Source organism: Kryptolebias marmoratus, linkage group LG16 (assembly GCF_001649575.2).
Source record: "Kryptolebias marmoratus isolate JLee-2015 linkage group LG16, ASM164957v2, whole genome shotgun sequence".
NCBI lineage: Eukaryota > Metazoa > Chordata > Actinopteri > Cyprinodontiformes > Rivulidae > Kryptolebias > Kryptolebias marmoratus.
Window position 1 is genome coordinate 5,649,612 of NC_051445.1, and position 19,332 is coordinate 5,668,943.

At 36.9% G+C, this 19,332-nt stretch overlaps 3 protein-coding genes across 3 annotated transcripts; 2 read left to right on the forward strand and 1 right to left on the reverse strand.

The window, feature by feature from the left end:
- The first annotated feature begins 1,518 nt into the window (after window positions 1–1,518).
- irgq2 (immunity-related GTPase family, q2) lies at window positions 1,519–3,164 on the forward strand. Its single transcript, XM_017423741.3, has one exon. It carries the CDS (start codon window positions 1,519–1,521, stop codon window positions 2,659–2,661), a length of 1,143 nt encoding a protein of 380 aa, XP_017279230.1. The 3' UTR covers window positions 2,662–3,164.
- Window positions 3,165–3,263: 99 nt separating this feature from the next.
- On the forward strand, window positions 3,264–12,845 carry si:dkey-24p1.1 (uncharacterized protein LOC556718 homolog). Its single transcript, XM_017423731.3, has 17 exons — window positions 3,264–3,318; window positions 5,326–5,477; window positions 5,572–5,979; window positions 6,400–6,675; window positions 7,178–7,417; window positions 7,581–7,865; window positions 7,956–8,237; window positions 9,179–9,466; window positions 10,047–10,310; window positions 10,493–10,741; window positions 10,921–11,002; window positions 11,093–11,150; window positions 11,247–11,365; window positions 11,530–11,578; window positions 12,251–12,348; window positions 12,433–12,490; window positions 12,594–12,845. Exons 2-17 carry the CDS (start codon window positions 5,432–5,434, stop codon window positions 12,807–12,809), a joined length of 3,018 nt encoding a protein of 1,005 aa, XP_017279220.1. The 5' UTR covers window positions 3,264–3,318; window positions 5,326–5,431; the 3' UTR covers window positions 12,810–12,845.
- Window positions 12,846–13,309: 464 nt separating this feature from the next.
- Window positions 13,310–18,003, reverse strand: LOC108240331 (B-cell receptor CD22). The gene is made up of 9 exons (XM_025007554.2): window positions 17,639–18,003; window positions 17,246–17,542; window positions 16,861–17,118; window positions 16,519–16,776; window positions 15,169–15,435; window positions 14,783–15,079; window positions 14,604–14,694; window positions 13,862–13,922; window positions 13,310–13,678 (listed from the first exon to the last, which is right to left on the reverse strand). The coding sequence occupies exons 1-9, from the start codon at window positions 17,793–17,795 to the stop codon at window positions 13,448–13,450; spliced, it is 1,917 nt and encodes a 638-aa protein (XP_024863322.2). The 5' UTR covers window positions 17,796–18,003; the 3' UTR covers window positions 13,310–13,447.
- Between the last annotated feature and the right edge of the window lie 1,329 nt (window positions 18,004–19,332).

Sequence of the window (19,332 nt, forward strand, 5' to 3'; positions counted from 1 at the left end):
GATACCCCGAGCAGATGTCGAATGTTTTGCATACGGGGTTCCTCTTAACTGAGTCAAGTGAAACTCTGCTGCGTACATGAAAGACTTCTTAAACACCAGAGCATGTCTCCATGACACCGTTCCTCTTTATTTTACCAAAAAAAAGTGCATGAGGTTTTACTGTAAATGAGAAGTAAACTTTCAGAAGACAGTGTGTATTTTGTGTGTTACCACATGGATAAAAATGGGTTGAAGCAGAGAAACAGGTGCTTTATTACCAGTAAGGACATAGATGAAATGTAATTGTTTAAAGTTTTGTTTACAATGTACCAGTTTTATCTTCAACATAGTGTAAATAGAAAATAGTTTGTGTTTTGTCTGTTTTTCAGTGTGCTACTTCTAAAACTAACTAGTTATATAGTTTTGTAATAATTTCACTCAAAGTCATTCACAACCATGTTTTAATTAGCTATCTGAAAATATATACTGTAAAATTTGTTCATATATTTTACTTTTTATTTCTACTGTAGATGTATGTTTACCAGTGAGGATTAGCACAGCAACACTGTTTATGTCTGACCGTATATAAACTATAAAAACTCATGCATATATCTGCACATTAAATCATTTTTCATCGAAACATATCTGTGTGTGTGTTATGTGGTGCTTAATGGGTTTATATTTGTGTAAATAAACATGTGGGTGCCAGTAGGTTTAGATGCACACACAGGACGGAGGTATGGAGTTTACCTGAGATTGGATTAAGGTTTAACCAACAGGATTAGAAAGTTCCACTCGCTGGACGAGCGCTTAAAATAGATCAACCTGCTGCTTTAGGAGCTTCAGCACTTCAGAAGAATCTGCAAATTATTTCAACCAGACGGCTGCTTCAACTCCAGACACACAGGTCAGTGTGTTTAACTTTAATAAATTTAACATTTCATTGTTTATTCTACAGGAACCATCGGTTTATGTGTGACATATGTACTGCAGCAGTGAAATGTTCAACTCTCTATTAGAGAGGGGTTTTGCAGCAAGTCACCAAACCATCTTAGATCATTTTAGGATTATTTTACATAATTATTCGATTCAGAGAACCTTGGAAGATCCTAAACATATCCCTCAACTTAAAAAAATACCAGAGTTTCTAAATTCATCTGTTGTTTATTCTTAGTGGATTAAAGTGAATCAGATTCAGAAAACATTTAGAAATATTTACTGTAATAATATAAAAGCAAAATAATCTCTTACAAAAAGGACAATGTGTATTTATTTTTTAAACTGCATCAAAGGTGATTTACTTATTTCTGAAGATAAATGTTAACTACATCAAATGTACTGGAGTAAGGTGAAATTAACACAAATGTATTTTTTAAAAATGTGCTAAAAATCTCAAGATTGCGGTTTTTGAACAAATCTAGTACACCACTTTTTGTCATCATTCATCAAGTTTTTAAAACGCTTAAATGTTCAGATAAACTTTCTGGTCTATAATTTTTTTATAAAGACTTTCCACATATTTTTTCTTTTTTCGTAGGAATGGCTGACGTCTTCAGAGGCCTGAACCTCCTTGAAACACTGAAAGAGTCGATAGAAAGCAACAAGTTATCAGATGTGAAGGATGCAGTGGAAGATCTCCTGATCAGCAGGATCAACTTGGCTGTAGTGGGGGACCGTGGGGGGGAAAAAGCCTCCTTCATGAACTCCCTTCGTGGCCTCGGACCTGATGATAAGGATGCAGCTCCCTCTCAGTCTCCTGTCGCCCCGGAGGAAGTGACCGGCTACCCAAACCCCAAACACCCTGACTTCCGCCTGTGGGATCTGCCTCCTGTCCCAACAACGTCCCCATTTGAACCAGAGGGATACGTGAACAGATTTAAGTTCCTCCGTTACAATGCTGTCTTTATGATGTTTACACAGAAGCTCCAACCCAACAGTGTGGAGGTTTGCTTGGAGGCTCGTTCTCTGCAGCAACAAGCTGTCTACTTTATTCTCTTAGCGTCTGCCAAAGACACAGAGAAGAAAAGCCTGGAAGAAAGGAAGGAAGCTGCTCTGGAAGTGCTAAAATCCCAAGGTGTCAAACAACCTAAAGTCTTCCTGGTCAGACCTTCCACCCTGGAGAAGTTGGACTTCCCTGACCTCTTGGCGGACATAAGTAAAGCCCTGCCAGAAATCCGAGCCTACGCCTTCCTGTTGGCCCTGCCAGCTCTCACCCCAGCACTGGTCACCCAGAAGAAGGAGGCATTCAAAGCCCTCATATGGGCAGCTGCATCACTTTCTGGTGGGGTGTCGGCCATTCCTGTTCCCCTCGTGGCATCCATGGTGGACTCCAGCATAGCAGTGCGGATTCTGACAAAAGCACAGTTATCTCTGTGCCTGGATGACAAATCGCTTGAGCAACTGGCCCGGCAGAGAAACCTGGAAGCAGCAGAACTGAAAAGGCTGCGAACCTGTGTGCTGTCAGTGGAGGTGACTAAAGTGGAAGTGAAGAAACGACTTGCGGCAGCAGAGAAAGAATTGTCCACAGCTTCATCAAAGTTACTGGAGATGGCGATGCCTCGCCATGCTCGGTCAGCCAGCCGTGCCTTCACTGCCATGCTGCAGACTTTGAACAGTGCTGTTGATGAGATGGCAGCTGATGCTGAGAGGATAGTGACAACAGCTCTGGGACAGGAGAAATGAAGTCGTACTCGTTTTCTCTTTGTGGGTTTTCTGTCTCTGTGCAAGATCTTTTTATGTTCTGAGATATGATAGAATAATGAACATCTGCCGCCGCAGGGTGAAAGGGGTGAAAGGAAGGCAACAGTGTTTGCCTGTGTCTCTGTGTGTGTGTGTGTGTGTGTGTGTGTGGATTTGTTTGACTGCAAGGCCGTGGGAAGTGGATGTTAAGCATTTTTGTGTTTTCAAAGGTCAGCTGTTTGTTGCAACCACATGAAATTAGGTTGACCTCAAAACATGGTGAAAAAGTGGTGGGTGATATGCATTCCTTCAAGGATTTCTTGGCCTTTTTTAATACTGTATATATTTTTATTCTTTGTACTGAAGAGCACTGTAAATACTAAGCATGTGTGCTTCTAAAAAAAGTGTTCGTGTACAAGACTTTGCTGACTCTGATCAGCAGATTTCAGTGTTAAGTTTTAGTTTTAGATACAGGAAGTGAGAGGAGGTTCAACAGCGTACACTTTTTCTTAGAACCCCCCCACACCCCCACCCAAAAAAAAAAAGTAAAAAAAGTAATTCTTTTACTTTCATGCCTGCATAGGCAAATTACTTTGACCCTGAACTGTGAAACTTGCTTTGGGAGGGAAAGGTGCTGCACGCTACTGCAAGTCTTCCGAGGTAAGACAGTCATTTTTCTTTTCTTGTCTAAAAGCTTCCTTAAATTAATTTCTAGTTTAAATTAATGTTTGTTTTTGTTTGTTTGTTTTTTGCTAAAAATGAAAAGAGGAAGAGATCCTGTCTGTGAAAACTTCCTTTGGTTTCTGCACAGATTTTATAGAAAACACTTGAAATAATTTTGATCTGAGTTTACCTTGTAAGCATTGTATTATGACCTTTGTCATCTGCATAAATGACCTAATAAGTATAAATACACCGAGCTTTTGCTTATGCAGCCTTAAAATAGTGTTAGTTTTATTTGAATGCATTTGTAGTAAAGCAAAAAAAAAGGCCTTCAAACAATGAATTTAAAAATAATTCTCTCTATGTATCTTTTCTTAATCTTAAAAAGACATAAAATTGAAACACAAATGTACTGAACTTATGTTCAGCTGTAACTTTGTACAGTACAAATAATGATAAACACAACAGCATTTCACAACAAACAGGTGACGCTTTCTGTCAAAATGCATTCATTAAAATCTAATTCATCTATGTTAATGTTATTGTTTGTGAATAAAAATATCTGTTCACAGTGTTTTAGAATATATCTGACAAATTCACAATCATCCTGAGAAAAGGAGGAAACACACACAGAAAAAAAAAGTAAAACACCACAATAAAAAATTTGGTATTCTCCCCCCATTCCGTGTGTGAAAATGCAAATTCATAACTTTGTGAACTGTGAAGACTTCCCTTTTTAAAATCTTACTTCAAGAGTCAAAAGTGCTGCACACCACTGTAAGTACTTCTTCTTAGGTAATTTGTTTTAGTCTAAAATTCCCCTATTTTACATCAAATGTATTATTAAAATAAAAATGTGGAGCTACAATGTTTGCAAATGTTTCTTTTGGTTTTGTGATCTACCTGCAGTTGGGGGGGTCCAAAGAATTGTGTAAATAATGTAGACTGTAATTGCCTCAGCCTCAAGCTGCTTTCATATGAACTTGGTTATTTTCCCATCATACAAACGCAGTGAAGACTGGAGGAACAAATGTTGCAGATTTCTTTAGCTTTTATTTGCCAATAAGGTTAACATTTTCAAATAAAATAATAATAATAATAATAGCAAAGAGTAAAATATAAATTTTAAATAGCTAAGAAGACTTAATTTGCAAAGAGGTTTGTAAAATAAATACATTTTAAACAAATTACCTTTAAAAAAAGGGAACAGTCCAAGTCATTCAGTCACCAGGGCTCAATTCAAAAGGAGCAGTTCGCTTAAAAGGGCAGGCAGCCAGTCACTTAATACTCCACCAGCAGGGGGGGAAATAAATACGGAATGTCAGCAAAGAAGTAAGTATCAATGATATAGATTTGTTATAAATTCAAATATATATCATTGGTTTGTCCCGTCCACATTTGGTAAAGATCAGAACCAGCTTTTCAGACCAGAGAACCTGGAAAAGGAGTCATCGGCGCATCTTAGTTGCAAATCAACGTCACGATCCTTCATCGGGTGCTCTACAAAAACACATGGAATGGGGACCATAAAGAGGCCTGATCGTTACCCAAATAACTTGATTAATATCCACACACTCATGGAAGAAATGACCACTTTCTTTTAGCTGAAGTATAGTGAGCGTTGACTCAAAACCTGGCACACCAGCGGCTCATCACAGGTCCTCCAGAGAAGAGACAAAGCAGTGGACTTTTCCTCCCCTCTCCAGGTGAGGTGTCCAGCTCAGATAGGCGAGGGACACAACTCCCCCACCAATGACAGGACAGCTGTCAAGTTTAGGGAACAGAGTGATTTACAACAGGTGAGCTCAATGAATAGGTGGAAACAAACAAATTAGGTTCACTGCAAGACAGGTAAACACCAAAATAAATACAAATAAAAAATAAAATGAATATTAATAAATATAAATAAAATAAAAAAATAAAAAAGCACTGCAAACCAAACCTTTTCCTGCAAAATGCATTTCCTAAAATAAAACTATGTGAATAAAGTCCTTGTGTTTACAGCATTTCAGATCATTCCAACCACAAGTTTACAACCATTCTGAAACAAAGAAGAAACATTTCTGTTCATCTAATACATGAACAAAGTGAGAACAAGTGAAGCGGGAAAATGAGCATTTCCACAGTGAAGTGGTTCATAGTTCTGGCTCTTATAAGTAAGTATTATATTTATAATGAAAGCAGTATTGGATTTTACTGTAAAGATAAACTGTTGTTACATTCCTTTCCCGTTTGTTTTTCTCTCTACAGCAGATGTTTCTTGTAATAAAATCAATCCCTTTGTTTTGGTAAGCCAACATGTAACAGCAAAGGAGGGGTCCTGTGTTGAAATCAAATGTAAACCTGACAAAAATATAGACATTAATGGGAGTGCTTACTGGTTTTGGATGAAGGATGCAGAATGGGTGGAGACCAGCTTTAAGGCCACAATTGTTTACAGCACAAATGTGTCAAGTCGTGCTGTCAGTCCAACCGTTACAAACAGAAACAAGTATACCAGCTCTCCACCTACAAGTTGGGATGCTCTTTCAGCAGACAAACTGTGCAATCTTTTGATCTGTGACCTGAATAAAACGGATGATGGAAACTATAAATTCAGATTTATCAATGAAAACCTAAAATGGGCAACACAAAATCAAACCAACCTAACAGTTGAGGGTAAGTACAGAAACAAAACAGAAATTTGTTAAGGAAACACAGAAAGAACAATAGGTAGATAATAAAAGAACTGCTAAAAAGTCTAATTCAGACTGAAATTTCAGATGTTTTAATCAAGAAGTATTAAGAGAAAAGTTGTGCTTTTATTTTATTTTATTTTTTATTAATATTATTTTAAAGTAGCAAAGATCAGGAGGCCCTAAAAATCACACATATTTTAAAATGTTTTCAGATTAATTTAGAATCATCAAATATGATTTTGAATCCCAGGCAAGAACTTCTTTCTGCAAACAAACATAAAACATTTCTTATATTTTATAAATAAAATCAATCTGTAGAAATGTATTTGTATAGTCACTACACTTTTTTGTATTCACAATGACTTTTTATCTCATTAGTTTTTTTGTTTCTAATTTTCAGAAAACCCCTGCCTCATTACTTTCAACAAATCAGCTTCTGTGATGGAGAATGACACAGTAACGCTCATCTGCTCTACAATAAGTACATGTCAGTCAGAGCTACAAATTTATACTTTGACACAACAGCCCTTAAGTTACAGCAACAGTCCTAAAACATCTGGCACCGCCACACACAGCTTCAAGGCCAGCTGGAAGGATAATGGGAAAGTGTTTTCATGCAAAACAAAAGATAACACAGACTGGTATTTGATCAAGAACCTCACCTTAACAGTAAAACGTAAGTCCCTGAATGTGATTGATGTTGAGTGTTTTCATTAAATAACTATGACATCTACAACTCCTATAAATCAAAAGCTTTACTGTGGATTAAATAAAACTTTTTAAAAAAGCTAGAACTGAACTCTTATGAGCTGTAACTAATTAGGCAGTTTGAAATAAACTTCAATACTGAATGTGTCATGGACTTTCTGGTGACAACACAGATGGGCTGCTGTTATTTGACTTTTAAATCAAGCATCAGAAAGTAGCCTTTTGTTGGTGCAACATGAAAAGATCCAAAATCAACCTTCAGTTTGTTTGACTGACTTGTTTCTTCTGTCATACAACTTAAACAATGGTATCCATTTGCTGGACTTGCTACATTTATTCAAAATTACTAACTCTTTTCTAGGACCAAAGTAAGAATCTTCTTTGTTCAGCATGTTTAATCTGTCTGAGGAATTATTTTGTGTTGTGCAAAGATTAATTTCTCTGTTTTGCTCTGACTTTGTTGGAAACAGATGGTCCCAAAAACGTTATAGCTACAGTGAGCCGTTCACCAGTGGTGGAGAATGAGTCAGTGAATCTAACATGTTCAGCCGACGGTCAACCCAGTGTCACCTTCAGCTGGTTCAAGGCTGAGAAAGCAGCTAATCCGACTTTCCCATCAATTCGGGAGTCAGACAAGGGATCTTACTACTGTGTAGCTAAGAATGACTATGGGACTGAAAAATCAAGCATACTGAACATTGATGTGTTATGTGAGTACTTGCTCATCTGCATTTCTAACAACATACTCAATTTTCTAAAGAAAAAAAAAACTAAAACAAGTTAAAACATTTAGTTTTAATGAGAATAACTATGAAAAAATGCATTTAAAGGAAAACTAATGTTTTTTTTTTCTTTGTTTGGTTGGTTTTGTAGATGTCCCTGAAGTTTCTGTGGCAATAAGAAATAAATCTCCATCTCCATCTAGTGGAAACACTGTTCACTTCAAAGAAGGAGACCAGATTGTTCTTGAATGTAATGTGAAAAGAAGCAACCCCCAACCTGATACCTTTATTTGGAAGCGAAATGGAAAGGATGTTGGTAAAGGAAAGACATATGAGTTTAACCAGATAAAACCAGAGGACGGTGGCAACTACACATGTGAAGCCAGAAACTCTGTGAGTTCTGGAAAATCAAAGTCTCTTCATCTTCAGGTTCAATGTAAGTTTCACATCCATCTGTGCTGTAAAGCTCAAAGACGTACTGTGAGATTCCATCACACCAGTTAGGTTTTTTCTTTCTTTTTTTCAGACAAACCAAGGAGCAGCATTTCCCTACATGGTGCCTCTGACAACAAAGTCAAAATTAACAGCAATCTCAGATTAACCTGTAACACGACGGCAAATCCAGATCCATATTACTCATGGTACAGCTACAGAAAGCCTGACCACTCACACTGGAAATGGTTGGGAAATAATAAGAATTTGACTTTGAATCCAGTTCAAAGAACAGATGAAGCTTGTTATGTATGCAATGCAAGCAACAGCATTGGTAAAGGGAATAATAGTCGGCCAGAATGCATACAAGTCCTCTGTGAGTAAAGGTTGTTTTCATGTTGGTTCACATCTTCTTTAAAACATGTGTCATTTTAAGGCTAAAGGTTAAAGTGTTTAAGGCCTTGTTACAATTTTTACAATATTTTCCATGTATTAGAAATGACCTGCTGAAGGATGACAGATAGTCTGTTTGTTTAAGAAGTTGAGCACATTTAATACAGATTTCACTCTGCAATTAGCTCATTTTGAAGCAAAGAAAATTACATTTTCTAACTATTCTGTTTGAGTTTATTGTGACAAAAGCAACAATGAACATTTAAACAGAATTGATTGCCAAAAACTTATGTCAGGTATGTGGCTTCAGCCAGTGTGCATCAGAGCAAATTTTCTTTTGTATATATAGTTCCTCATAATTCTAAAACAAAATGTTAAAAGCAGTAGTACTTTAGATGAATTAAATTAGGTTTTAACTGATTTGGTGGTGTGAAAAAAACAGATTAGTAAGAAATGAATGATAAAGTAAGAGCATATATAATGAATGTGATAATAAATGTGATATATAGAATTATATATATATTAAATTGGCTCTTTCTATTTCTGTGGTTTTGTGCACTTATTATTTCTACCTGTCAAAACCTCTACAGGTTATTAATTTACTGTTTTATTCATATATTAGCTACACTGTAAAACACAGAAGATGTTTTTTAATGGAGATTAATGGGTTGTAAACTTTTGGTAAAATGCAAAATATTGTTCTGTACATATTTATGTCCCTTAGTGATGATGGTTGCTGGACAGTACCAGGACATCTGTTTTTTGTTGTTTTTTATTCATCTACGTTAGAAAACTAAAAGGTCATTTATCAAACTTGAACAAATGTTGAGCAAAAACTTTGGATGTTTTTTGGTTTCATATGACCCAAAATGATAAAACTGGATCTCTGTGAAAACTGACCTCAGGGCTGTTTTCTCTCCACAGTTCCTCCCACCAATGTTCAGCTGACTTTACCCCCTGAAGTTAAAGAAGGCCAGTCCATCACAATCACCTGCACTGCTGAAAGTTTCCCACCGTCAAATTTTAAGATCTTAAGATCTTCATTGTCAAATTCTCAGTCTTCAGAAAATATTTCCACTTCGTCTGCTAATGAACGAAACACTTTCACCCACACATTTGATGCAACGTTGGCCCACGCAGGCTCTTATATCTGCGAAGTGTCAAACAGCGAAGGAACAAACCACAGCGCTAAAAGAAAATTAGAGGTTAAATGTGAGTAATGTGGGGATGCATACATTTCTGAATATCTGAAACAAGAACTTTCCATCTCATGTTGTCAATGTATTAAAAAAAAAGTTTATTTCAAAAATAAATCTTCTCCATCTATTTTTAAAAAAGTAATTTGTTAAAACTAGGTTTAAAATGGTCAAAAGGTAACACTGGATTCATGAGCGCATTAAAAGGATAGTACTGTGTTTTGAAAGTGTATTATTTATAGCTAAACACAGAAGTCATTTTTCTTTTATACCACTAGATGGCACTACAACACATACATGTTTGTGTATTTATTTTGTCACTTCATAAGTTAAAGGTTTTCTCTTAAAAAGTTATTTTACTTCCCAATGTTATTGTTCCATTTGTGCTTAAAAAGTATTAGCATTAATAAATGCAATAAATCTGGGATTATGTTAAATATTGCTTTTTGTTATTTTTTTAACTCAATTCTCAATTAAAATATGTTTATTTTAATTTGAAGAATTGTCCAATTTTGTTTTTCATATTAGCAAAAATCATCTAAAGGCTGAACTGAATAACCTTTTTTTAAAAAAAAACTGTAATTGTGTAAATTCAGATTCCCCCAAGGATGTGAAAATAAAAGCACAGAACGGTCTTGAAGTGAAAGAAAACGAGTCATTCTCATTGAACTGCAATGGCCAATCCAACCCACCTATAACTTCGTACACGTGGATGAAAAAGACTGACAATAAAAACATTGGGAGGACTAGTGTCTACACTGTAAAGTCTGCCAGCCCCTCTGATGGTGGACTGTACAGCTGTGAAGCCAAAAATACCATCGGAACTGGACGATCTCAGCCGGTGGAGGTTAAAATCAAGTGTGAGTACAAAGATTAATCTGTTAAACACTGCACACATCAGATTATATTAAAAAATACTGTCAGAAATGAATAAATATATAAATTTTTTGATTTTAAAACGTTTACATTTTCACTTGTGTAGCCACTCTTGTATTTTCTCATACAAAAAAATATATTTATTTTGTTATTTTATGCTGTTTAGATGGTCCAAAACTCACAACAATCAGTAAAGGAAAAGAGCAACAGCTGTCTAGTGGACTACAATCTGTAACTCTGAGTTGCAACAGTCACTGCTACCCTGCAGCTAAATTTGTCTGGTACAATAAGATGGACGGTGAAAAACATAACATGCAGAACATTACAGTGTACTCAAACCAAGCAGGAGAGTACTACTGCACAGCAAAAAATGAGTTTGGTGAAAAAGCTTCTGACCCAATCAACCCGTTTGATGGTGAGTGAATTTAAAGAAATTGTGACAAAGTGTGTGCTGCTTCATTATTTTAAATACGCAAGCTAATAATGACTTTGTCATGTCAGATTTCACAGATATTTATTGTTTTCCTTGATGAGTTTATATCTATATGAAGCAGATCTCCGTGTGAGCTGATGATGTGTTTGTTTTAATCACAGACAGTGTCAAGAGGATTGTCAGGTTCCTCATCTTGATTTGTTTTGTTATCCTCATCATTGTCATCATTTTCATCTTTTACAGGTAAATAATGAATAAAAATGTTTTTATGAAAAAAAAAAAAACCTGTTACAATAATTTTTTCCATGTATAATTAGCTACTTATTTTCACAGAAGGAACAAATCAAATCAACCAAGGACAACAAACATGTGGCCCTGCTCTGGTTTTCTGGTGATGGTTTAAATGTTCAAACATTTTTATATCTTTACGGAATACATTTCATAAATAAATCCTTTCCTCTGTGTTTGTGTGTGCACACTACTTTAGGTTTGCTGGAATGGCAGGAGGACTACGATGAATGAGAATATGCTGTCAGAACCTGTCAGGAGCAGAGACGACCTTCTGCCAGAGCACGCCCAACGACGCCAGCCTCATCCAGACATCACGTAAGACAACACACACAGAACAAGGGACATTCTGTTGGATTGAGGGACAGATGTCTCACTCATTCTTTAAACAAAGAATCTATTTCAGATATACAGATTTGTGTGCAGCGTTTATTTACACTGACGGAAGGTTTGTTTTTTATGTCTTCATTCTTGTTCTACAGGTCTGCGTCACACATTTATGCTACTGTGAATCTGCCACAGACAAATCAAGTGAGTTTTTTAAAGCAAGCTGCACACATCTTAACAAATAAATAAATGAAATAATATAATAATTTAATACAACATGAGTCAGGAGCACCTCATACTCTGTGAAAGCTTTTAGAATTTGAGTCTACGTGATTATAGAAAGGGGTTTCAAAGCTTCAGAAAATGTTTAGATGTGTAATAAAATTACAATCTGAGAGGAAAGATGGGAGAGGCCAACAAAAGGAGTGTGTGTTGGCTTTTTTTTTTTTTTACCATAATTTAGTTTAAAAATAAAAAGTTGGTTACATTAAATTAAAACAAATGCATGTTGCCCACCACCTTTCATTCCACAGCTTTAAACTGAGAGCATTTTATGCTGAGAAGGGACAAATATAGTCATCTCAAAAAAGATGGAAAATTGCATAAATTTAGCAAACATCCCCGTTGGCTTTTTGTCTCCTAAAACCTTCATTTGCAGAACCTCGTTATCACCGAGCCAGTGAGTCTCTGACTGGTCAAGCTGTTGCCTGCTTCCTGAAGCTGCATCCTCTGTTTTTATTCAGCCAATAGATGTTTGTCAATGCAGTGTTCTGAATCAGGAAACAATGACTCAATGGACAACTTAAAGCTTTTATTTTAAAGCATGAATGAACCGATTCAGTTGCCACTGACCATTCACTGTCTGCATCTGTTCAGGCTCCGTTTGCACAAAAACCAGCAGGACAGCAGCAAGAACTCGTGGAGAACGATTCTGTCAACTATGCTTCTCTGCACTTTGAGAAGAAAAAGAAGAAGTAAGAATTCATGTTTTACATTCATTTGGAAAAAAGAGAACTATATTATTAGACATCACATTTTATGACGATATGCTTTTCTAGAAAACCAGAAGTGGATTCTGTATACTCACTTGTGTGCAAGCCAGTACCACCAACAGAGGTCAGAAATTTCGAGTTGCAAAAAAATGACAAATGGATTCTGCTGTTCATGAAATCCAGACAGGGATAATAAATGTAACACACTACTCTCTGCTTTTATCCAGAACAAACAACAAATGCTGAAGGACTACGAGAACGTCGACAGAATAAATCCAACCAAACCGTCCTTTTCTTATGAAGATGACTCAGATACCAGCGAAGACGAAGTGGAGGTCAGCTACTCTACGGTGAACTTTAAATCAAAGCCTGGCCACCAGAGAGCCACCAGAAACTCCAGCAGCTCCGAGGATGGCCCGGTGTACTCTCAGGTCAAACTCTGAGCTCAGATTTGTTCACTTTACTGGGATCTGTCAACCATCTTCTTTCAATACAGCATGTTTATATCTGAGAACAGCATTGTAAATATGATACAGGTTTAAACACTCTTTTTTTTCCATTTTTAAAAAAAGAATCTTAGTGCATCTCTGTTTTAGTTTGTGTAGAGTCAGAAAGGAGAAAGTGATTGGTGTTTCATTTTAAATCTATACCATGTTGAATATAAATTAAATCAGTTTAAGGAAGATTTGTACAGAAGAAGGTAAAAACTGATTTAGCTGTTAATATTTTGAAGTTATGCTGTCATTTTTCAGGTGATGCCTGTTTCTGCTTTTGTTTCAATGCTGTCTTAACTGCAACTGTAAATATATGAAAAACACACGAAAAGGTTATAAATAAAAAGTGTTTATAAAATAGCACACTGCTTTTTTTTCACTCAAACCATGGGTTTTCTTTAGTAAAGAAAAAGTGTAATACCAAAGTTAGCCTAAAACATTAAAAACACAAACAGCAACATTAACTAATCATCTAAAGTGGTTTAGTTTAAAAAAATGCAGGAATCTTTGATGAATTAGACAAAAGTTAAGAGCTTTGACTGGAAGTGGCAAGCATGTAACTACTCTAAAGTAAGATGTATCCACATTTAATCTCCATTTAAGTTTAGGTTTTCTTCCTCTTTTTTTATCTCCTCTGTTATCTCCTCTGTTGTGCTGGTCAGTCCTCTAACAACACCTTCCCTGAGCTCTTCCTCTGATCTGGCCTGAAGTTTAACAAAGTCCACATTGACATAGTAAAGATCTTCCTTTCCTCCTTTTTCCTCCTCCTCCACGGTGGCTTTGTTTTCATAAATCACATCCACTGGTGTAGAGTTAGTCTAAAAAGACACAAAAATAATGTAATTTAGGAAAGAGAAGAAACTCTTACATTTGTTAAAGGTTTAGAGTAGGCAGTATTCACACATGACTAATTAACAGATAAAAAGAGAAAAAAATGGTTTTAAATGTTTGAAAACCATTGCATGTTTACAAGTTTTATGTATGCAAAGACCTAAACTTACCGTGTTGATGACTAAAGTTTCAGCCAATTTGTTGTTCAATATAAGTCTGCCTTTTCTTTTCCTGAAAACAGGAAATGTTGGTTATAAACACAATAACAAGATCACTGACAGAAATTAGACAAATTGTTCCAAAAATTAACAAGCCACTGTAAATCCAAAGTACACTTAAACTTATGTACAATTAAATAAGAGTTACAGTTTCAGGGCTTACTTGATTACATTTTGATGATACCTCTGAATGTGTTTTAAAGCTTTGCGACCTCTTTCTATGTTTTGGTTGTATTTTATTAACACAGTTATAATTATATTTTACCAACTGTAAACCATGGAAACAAAATATTGCATTTTTGTGTAAAAATGCAACTATAGGACACAAACATGAATGGAATATAAAAATGTGTGGTTTTGTTTAATATTTCACAGTAAATTTATACTGTTTCTACCAAGAAAAGACAATGAAACAATGTTTTTTGGCATCAACTATAGGAGAGGAGTTTGGCCATATTCAACGATGCCATCCATGTTTGGTACAAATCAAACACAGCACATCAGCAGAAATACCAGCTGGCAATGATTGGGCTTGTTTTGCAGCCATAAGACCTGGATACCTTGCAGTTATTGAGTCACTCATAAATGTCCCTGGAAACCAATGCATTTCAGAGTCCATTTTTGTCTCTTCCATCAATACAGATCATTTAAGTGTTAGTAATGGTGTTGGCTGCCTTTTGAGTTTTGTTCTTACCTGCAAAAATATATCAGCAGTGGGGCGCACACCACCAACATCCCCAGTGCTCCAACTGCAGAGCCAACGAGCAGAGACACAGCATGGAGGCCTGAAAATTCCCCCAAACCCACATGAGTGAGATAAACAGGTCAACGACAAATATGTGTATGAATGCAGCGTCCTGCAGAGTGTCCTACCTAGCAGATTTTCACTGGAGGAGACATTATAAGCCAGACTATCAGAGCCCAGTGAGTTGCTGCTGAGGCACACCAGAGAGGGCATGTCTTCATTCAGATGGTACAGGGTTATGAGACTCTTAATGGTCTTGTGTCCCATGGTTACCTCCCGGATCGGAATGTCAGCAGAGTGATTGACAGGTTCCCCAGCCACTTCCCAAACCAGGGAAGGATGTGGGTTAGCCTGGCTGATGCAGGAACACCGAAACTGGGATAAAATTTTGGTGCATCTGGAGGAGGGTAAGATCTCCGGAGGAACTGGAATACAGAACGTCAGTGGTTATTTTTACTTAATTTGTGACACACTTTGGTAAAAAAAAAGACAGTTGATGCAACAAAGGTCTTACACAGGACATCAACCTTGGCAGGCTCAGAGTTTTCAGCTCCATGGACGTTAAGAGCTTCACAGTAATATCGATCTTCTGAGAGTTTGGTCACATTGAAGGTGAAGTCTTGATCGGATCCAACCTCCTCCTTTTCTCTTCCAGCTGCACGGAACCAGGTAAAGTTTATGGCTGCTGGATTAGCGATAGCTGTGCAGGTTAGAGTAACAGAGCTGCCATCCAGAACCGGACCAGACGGGTCAGCTGACACCAACGTGTTCTTAGGGGGATCTGAAAGAAAATATGAGCTTTAAATACTAAATGCAGAAATCGCAGCTTTTTTGTGACAATTGTAGATTTAACTCTGTAAGAATATCAGATGTTGGATTGCTTTTGACTGTATACCAAATCTCATTTCTATGCTTTCATATGATGGTCCAGACTGTTCTGTGAAATATGAGGTGTGCACAAAAATGAGCAAGTTATTAAAAAAGTTACTGTTTTGACACACTTTGAAATTATAGAAACAGATCTGTTTTTTGTCCATTTTAAGGAATGTACATGCATTACAAAGACTGAGTTACTTCACCAAAAACACAGGGGAAAGTATCTTGGAGATCTCCTGGAGTATTTGCAGCACAAAGTTTTTAGAGTTTTTTTCACCTGGTTATAACAAAAGTCATTCCTGCTCTGTATATTTAACATTAAAGCCAACATGGACAAAAATGGAAATTTGCAATAAAAACCTGATAAATTAAATATGTGTATAAGGAAATTTTAACAGCTGATGAATTTATTGTGATTAAGTCAGAACATAAAATACAACATAATAGGCTGCAAACCATGCATTTTAAATAAATTTCATATTAGAATTTTATGGCCAGCATACTTATTGTGAGTGACTTTTTGACAGAAGCCAGATGATAATTTAACAGTAAGAACAAAGTACAAAAAAATAAACGATTTAAAGTATGAGCAGTTTGTTTTACCAACAATCCAAAATGTATTTCCAATGATGCTGAGGATGCACAACTGTAAAGGTCTAATTGAAATTTCTTCCTCAATCAGTTTAAAATTTAGTTAGATTTTGGTTTAGTATTTTTTATTAAGCTGGGCCAACAGCCACTATCTGTGTTTGAAAAAACAAAACATGTACACATAAGTCTGCACACAGCAACGCTCAGTCATCATGGAGACACAGTGGGGATTCTGAGGTTGAGATGCAACATGACAATTTGTCACTGTACATGGTCCAGACGGTATAATTAATCTTGGCTTTGCTTCATGTTTGGTTTAGCACAGCTGGATACACCGTAGAGCCAGTTTCAGCACAACAAACTGCTCTGTTTTTTTCTCTGTGTTAAATCAACTCACACTGAATGTCCAGCTGAATCTTTGCTGAAGTCTCTTCTCCCAGGTGGTTTTTAGCCGTGCACTGATAATCACCACTGTAGCTGGGATCTATGCCATCAATAGCTAAGACTGGTCCCATCTCCTGATCCACTTCATCTCGGAACCAGGTGTAATTGGTCACCGGTGGGTTTGAACGGCTCCTACACAGCAGAGAAACAGAGCCGCCCTCCACGATTGGACCACTTGGGTCGACAATTACTGTAGTTTCCTTTGGAGAAACTAGAAATACAAACAAGCATGAGTTCATTTCCATGCGGGCAATGGAAAGACCTTTGTCTGTGTTCATGATTTACTCTGACTTACACTGAACGTCTATCTGAATGATGGAGGAGTTCTGGGTTCCATATTTGTTACTGACTTTGCAGAAAAATTGCCTTTCAGTTTCTGTGACTGTAGCTGAAAGTCTTTTCTTAAATCCCAACGCTGATATTTGGTCGTCATTGACTTTGTACCAGATGTAGCTGTCCACAGCTGGGTTTGCATCAGAGCTGCAGGTCAGAGTCACAGAACTGCCCTCTGGAACCGGACCGGAGGCGCTGACTGATGTGTTACGAGGAGGATCTGGATAAGAAAATAAGAAAATCATAAAAAAGTAGCCAGTGTTAAAAAAATGACACATAGACTTTATAGTTTAAGTTAACTGGCAAACACCCTTTGTTGAATATTCTGTAGGCAAAGCAATACTCACAAAGAACACGTAAGGTTAAACTTTTTTCATAAATAAGGTCACTGTTCCCAGCTTGTCGGCTGTAGAGAGCGGCGCAGGAAAATTTTTGTCCATTGTGGAGGTAAGAAGAGTTAAAGTTCATGAGAGAAATCACAGATTTTCCATCTGTATTCTCCTCGGTGTCACCTATACTGGGTGTCCATGTTAAAACCGGAGGAAGAACAGGACAGGGGTTAGGAGCAGAGCAGTTCAGTGTCACTGAAGTTCCCTCTTCTACTTCCAGCCTGGCTGGAGTTACTGTAGGTCTCGGAAGTGAATCTGAAGAGTCAAACAAAAAGTGAACAGCTCAGGTGAGTAAAAGGTACCAAAGGATGGAGGTGTACATAATCAAAAGCAAAAACAAACAAAACAAACCTTGAGTGGTGATGTAGACACTGGTTTGAAAGTTGAACTTCAGTGAGTTGTTACACTGCAGTCTGAAGTAATAATTATCGTAGCTGTTTGATGGAAGGTTGTTGAAGATGATGGTGCAGTCTTTGTCACGTAGAATCCCAGTCAGGTTTCCCTGCATGATGTTCTGTTTCACATGTGCTCCAGTGAGGCTGGAATCAAACACTTGTGCTTGTCTCCAGTTGCCTCTCTTCCATATGGCTCTGCATGAATCGTCCAGGTGTTGATCCCAGTTTGGAGGCAAGCTGAAACTGCAGGGGATAATCACACAGGATCCACTCAGCCCTTTAACTGTATGAGGCAGGAAGGCTGCCCACTGTTGACATAAAGTGCCTGAGATGGGACAGTGGCAGCAAAAAATACAAAAACAAGCAATTAATCAACTCTATGTGTCACAAATTAAAGTACAAGAGAAAAAGGTTCAAAAAGAAAAACACTGCTTCAAGATAGGTACATGCAAACACTGTTAAATTATTCAAATCAAACTATGGGAAAATAGCTTACCTTGAATTAAAATGCACATGAAGAAAGACTTTACAGCAGATGGCATGCTGTTCTGTCCTGCCATTGATCCTAGAATGTGGTACTGGTTAAAAAAGGAGTTGTTAAGTTTAAACTAAATCATGGCAAATAATTATTTTCCAAAGATAAGTTGTTAAGAGGACAGATAGTAAATAATAAATATTAAAGTAAAGACCAAGGCCAGTCTTGAACTGGTCTTAAAAGGGATGCTAATTGCTACTTCGCTCAGACGTCTCCTTATTATTAAACTAAATATAAATGATGATGTTCTTTCAGCTGCTCCCTTCTTCAGAGGTCACCACACAGAGAAAACTTGCACAAACAATTAGGCAATTGTTTTACACCGGATGCCCTTGCAGCTGCAACCTGGGCTTGATGTTGCAACCTGAGGATAATAAAACTGCAGCACTGACCACGGCAGCCCATAATTATAAATATAAATATAAATATAGCCTAGCAAACTGAAAGAGCCAAAGAAGTCATAAAAAAGGAGAAAATGCACAACATGTGTAGGAACTGAAATTGAATTTAGCTATATGACATCTACTTACTGACTTAAATACGCTTCCACTTTAAATATTTAAAAATATAAAGTGTCAGTTTCAAAGTGTGTAACAAAAAAATTACAGTAGTTCTCAATGTCTAGAAGTAGCTACTTTTTATTAGTTAAAACTCAGAATTATGAGTTAATATTTTATATCATGCCTTAAATTTGTTTATATTAATCATGGTGTCTTTATCTCCTAAAAATAAGGAAAGGAAATGAAGAAAAGGCTAAAGTATTTTAGGTTTCAACACACAGCTAATGAGCTGAAAGTTTTGACTGACAACTGACTAAACTAATAAAAGCAGGACTATTATTAAATGAACAAATGAGGGTTTTACCAGCGTTGAAGTTCAAGGGCTGGAATCCAACATACGAGTCGTGTCAGACGGCTGCTCTGTCTCAACGTCGATGCAGCTGAAAGGATTCTGACTGAAGACTGGAGCTCTGCGGAACAACGGGGGCTTCTTACTGCCTCTGCTTCAGCTGTTTTCCAACAAAACCACACCACTTTTCAAATAAAGATTTAAACATAACATACATGATCATATTTCTTATTTTTAAAAATGTCTTCTGCAACATCAAGTGTTGC

Coding starts and splice junctions, on each gene's coding strand:
- LOC108240331 (XM_025007554.2), bottom strand. CDS start 17,795: ATGCAGGGAAACCTGACTGGGATTCTACGTGACAAAGACTGCACCATC. Junction 17,543..17,638: donor TGTCTACATCACCACTCAAG/GTTTGTTTTGTT, acceptor TTGACTCTTCAG/ATTCACTTCCGAGACCTACA. Junction 17,119..17,245: donor TTTAACCTTACGTGTTCTTT/GTGAGTATTGCT, acceptor TTTCTTATCCAG/ATCCTCCTCGTAACACATCA.
- irgq2 (XM_017423741.3), top strand. CDS start 1,519: ATGGCTGACGTCTTCAGAGGCCTGAACCTCCTTGAAACACTGAAAGAG.
- si:dkey-24p1.1 (XM_017423731.3), top strand. CDS start 5,432: ATGAGCATTTCCACAGTGAAGTGGTTCATAGTTCTGGCTCTTATAA. Junction 9,467..10,046: donor AAGAAAATTAGAGGTTAAAT/GTGAGTAATGTG, acceptor GTGTAAATTCAG/ATTCCCCCAAGGATGTGAAA. Junction 11,151..11,246: donor GGCCCTGCTCTGGTTTTCTG/GTGATGGTTTAA, acceptor ACACTACTTTAG/GTTTGCTGGAATGGCAGGAG.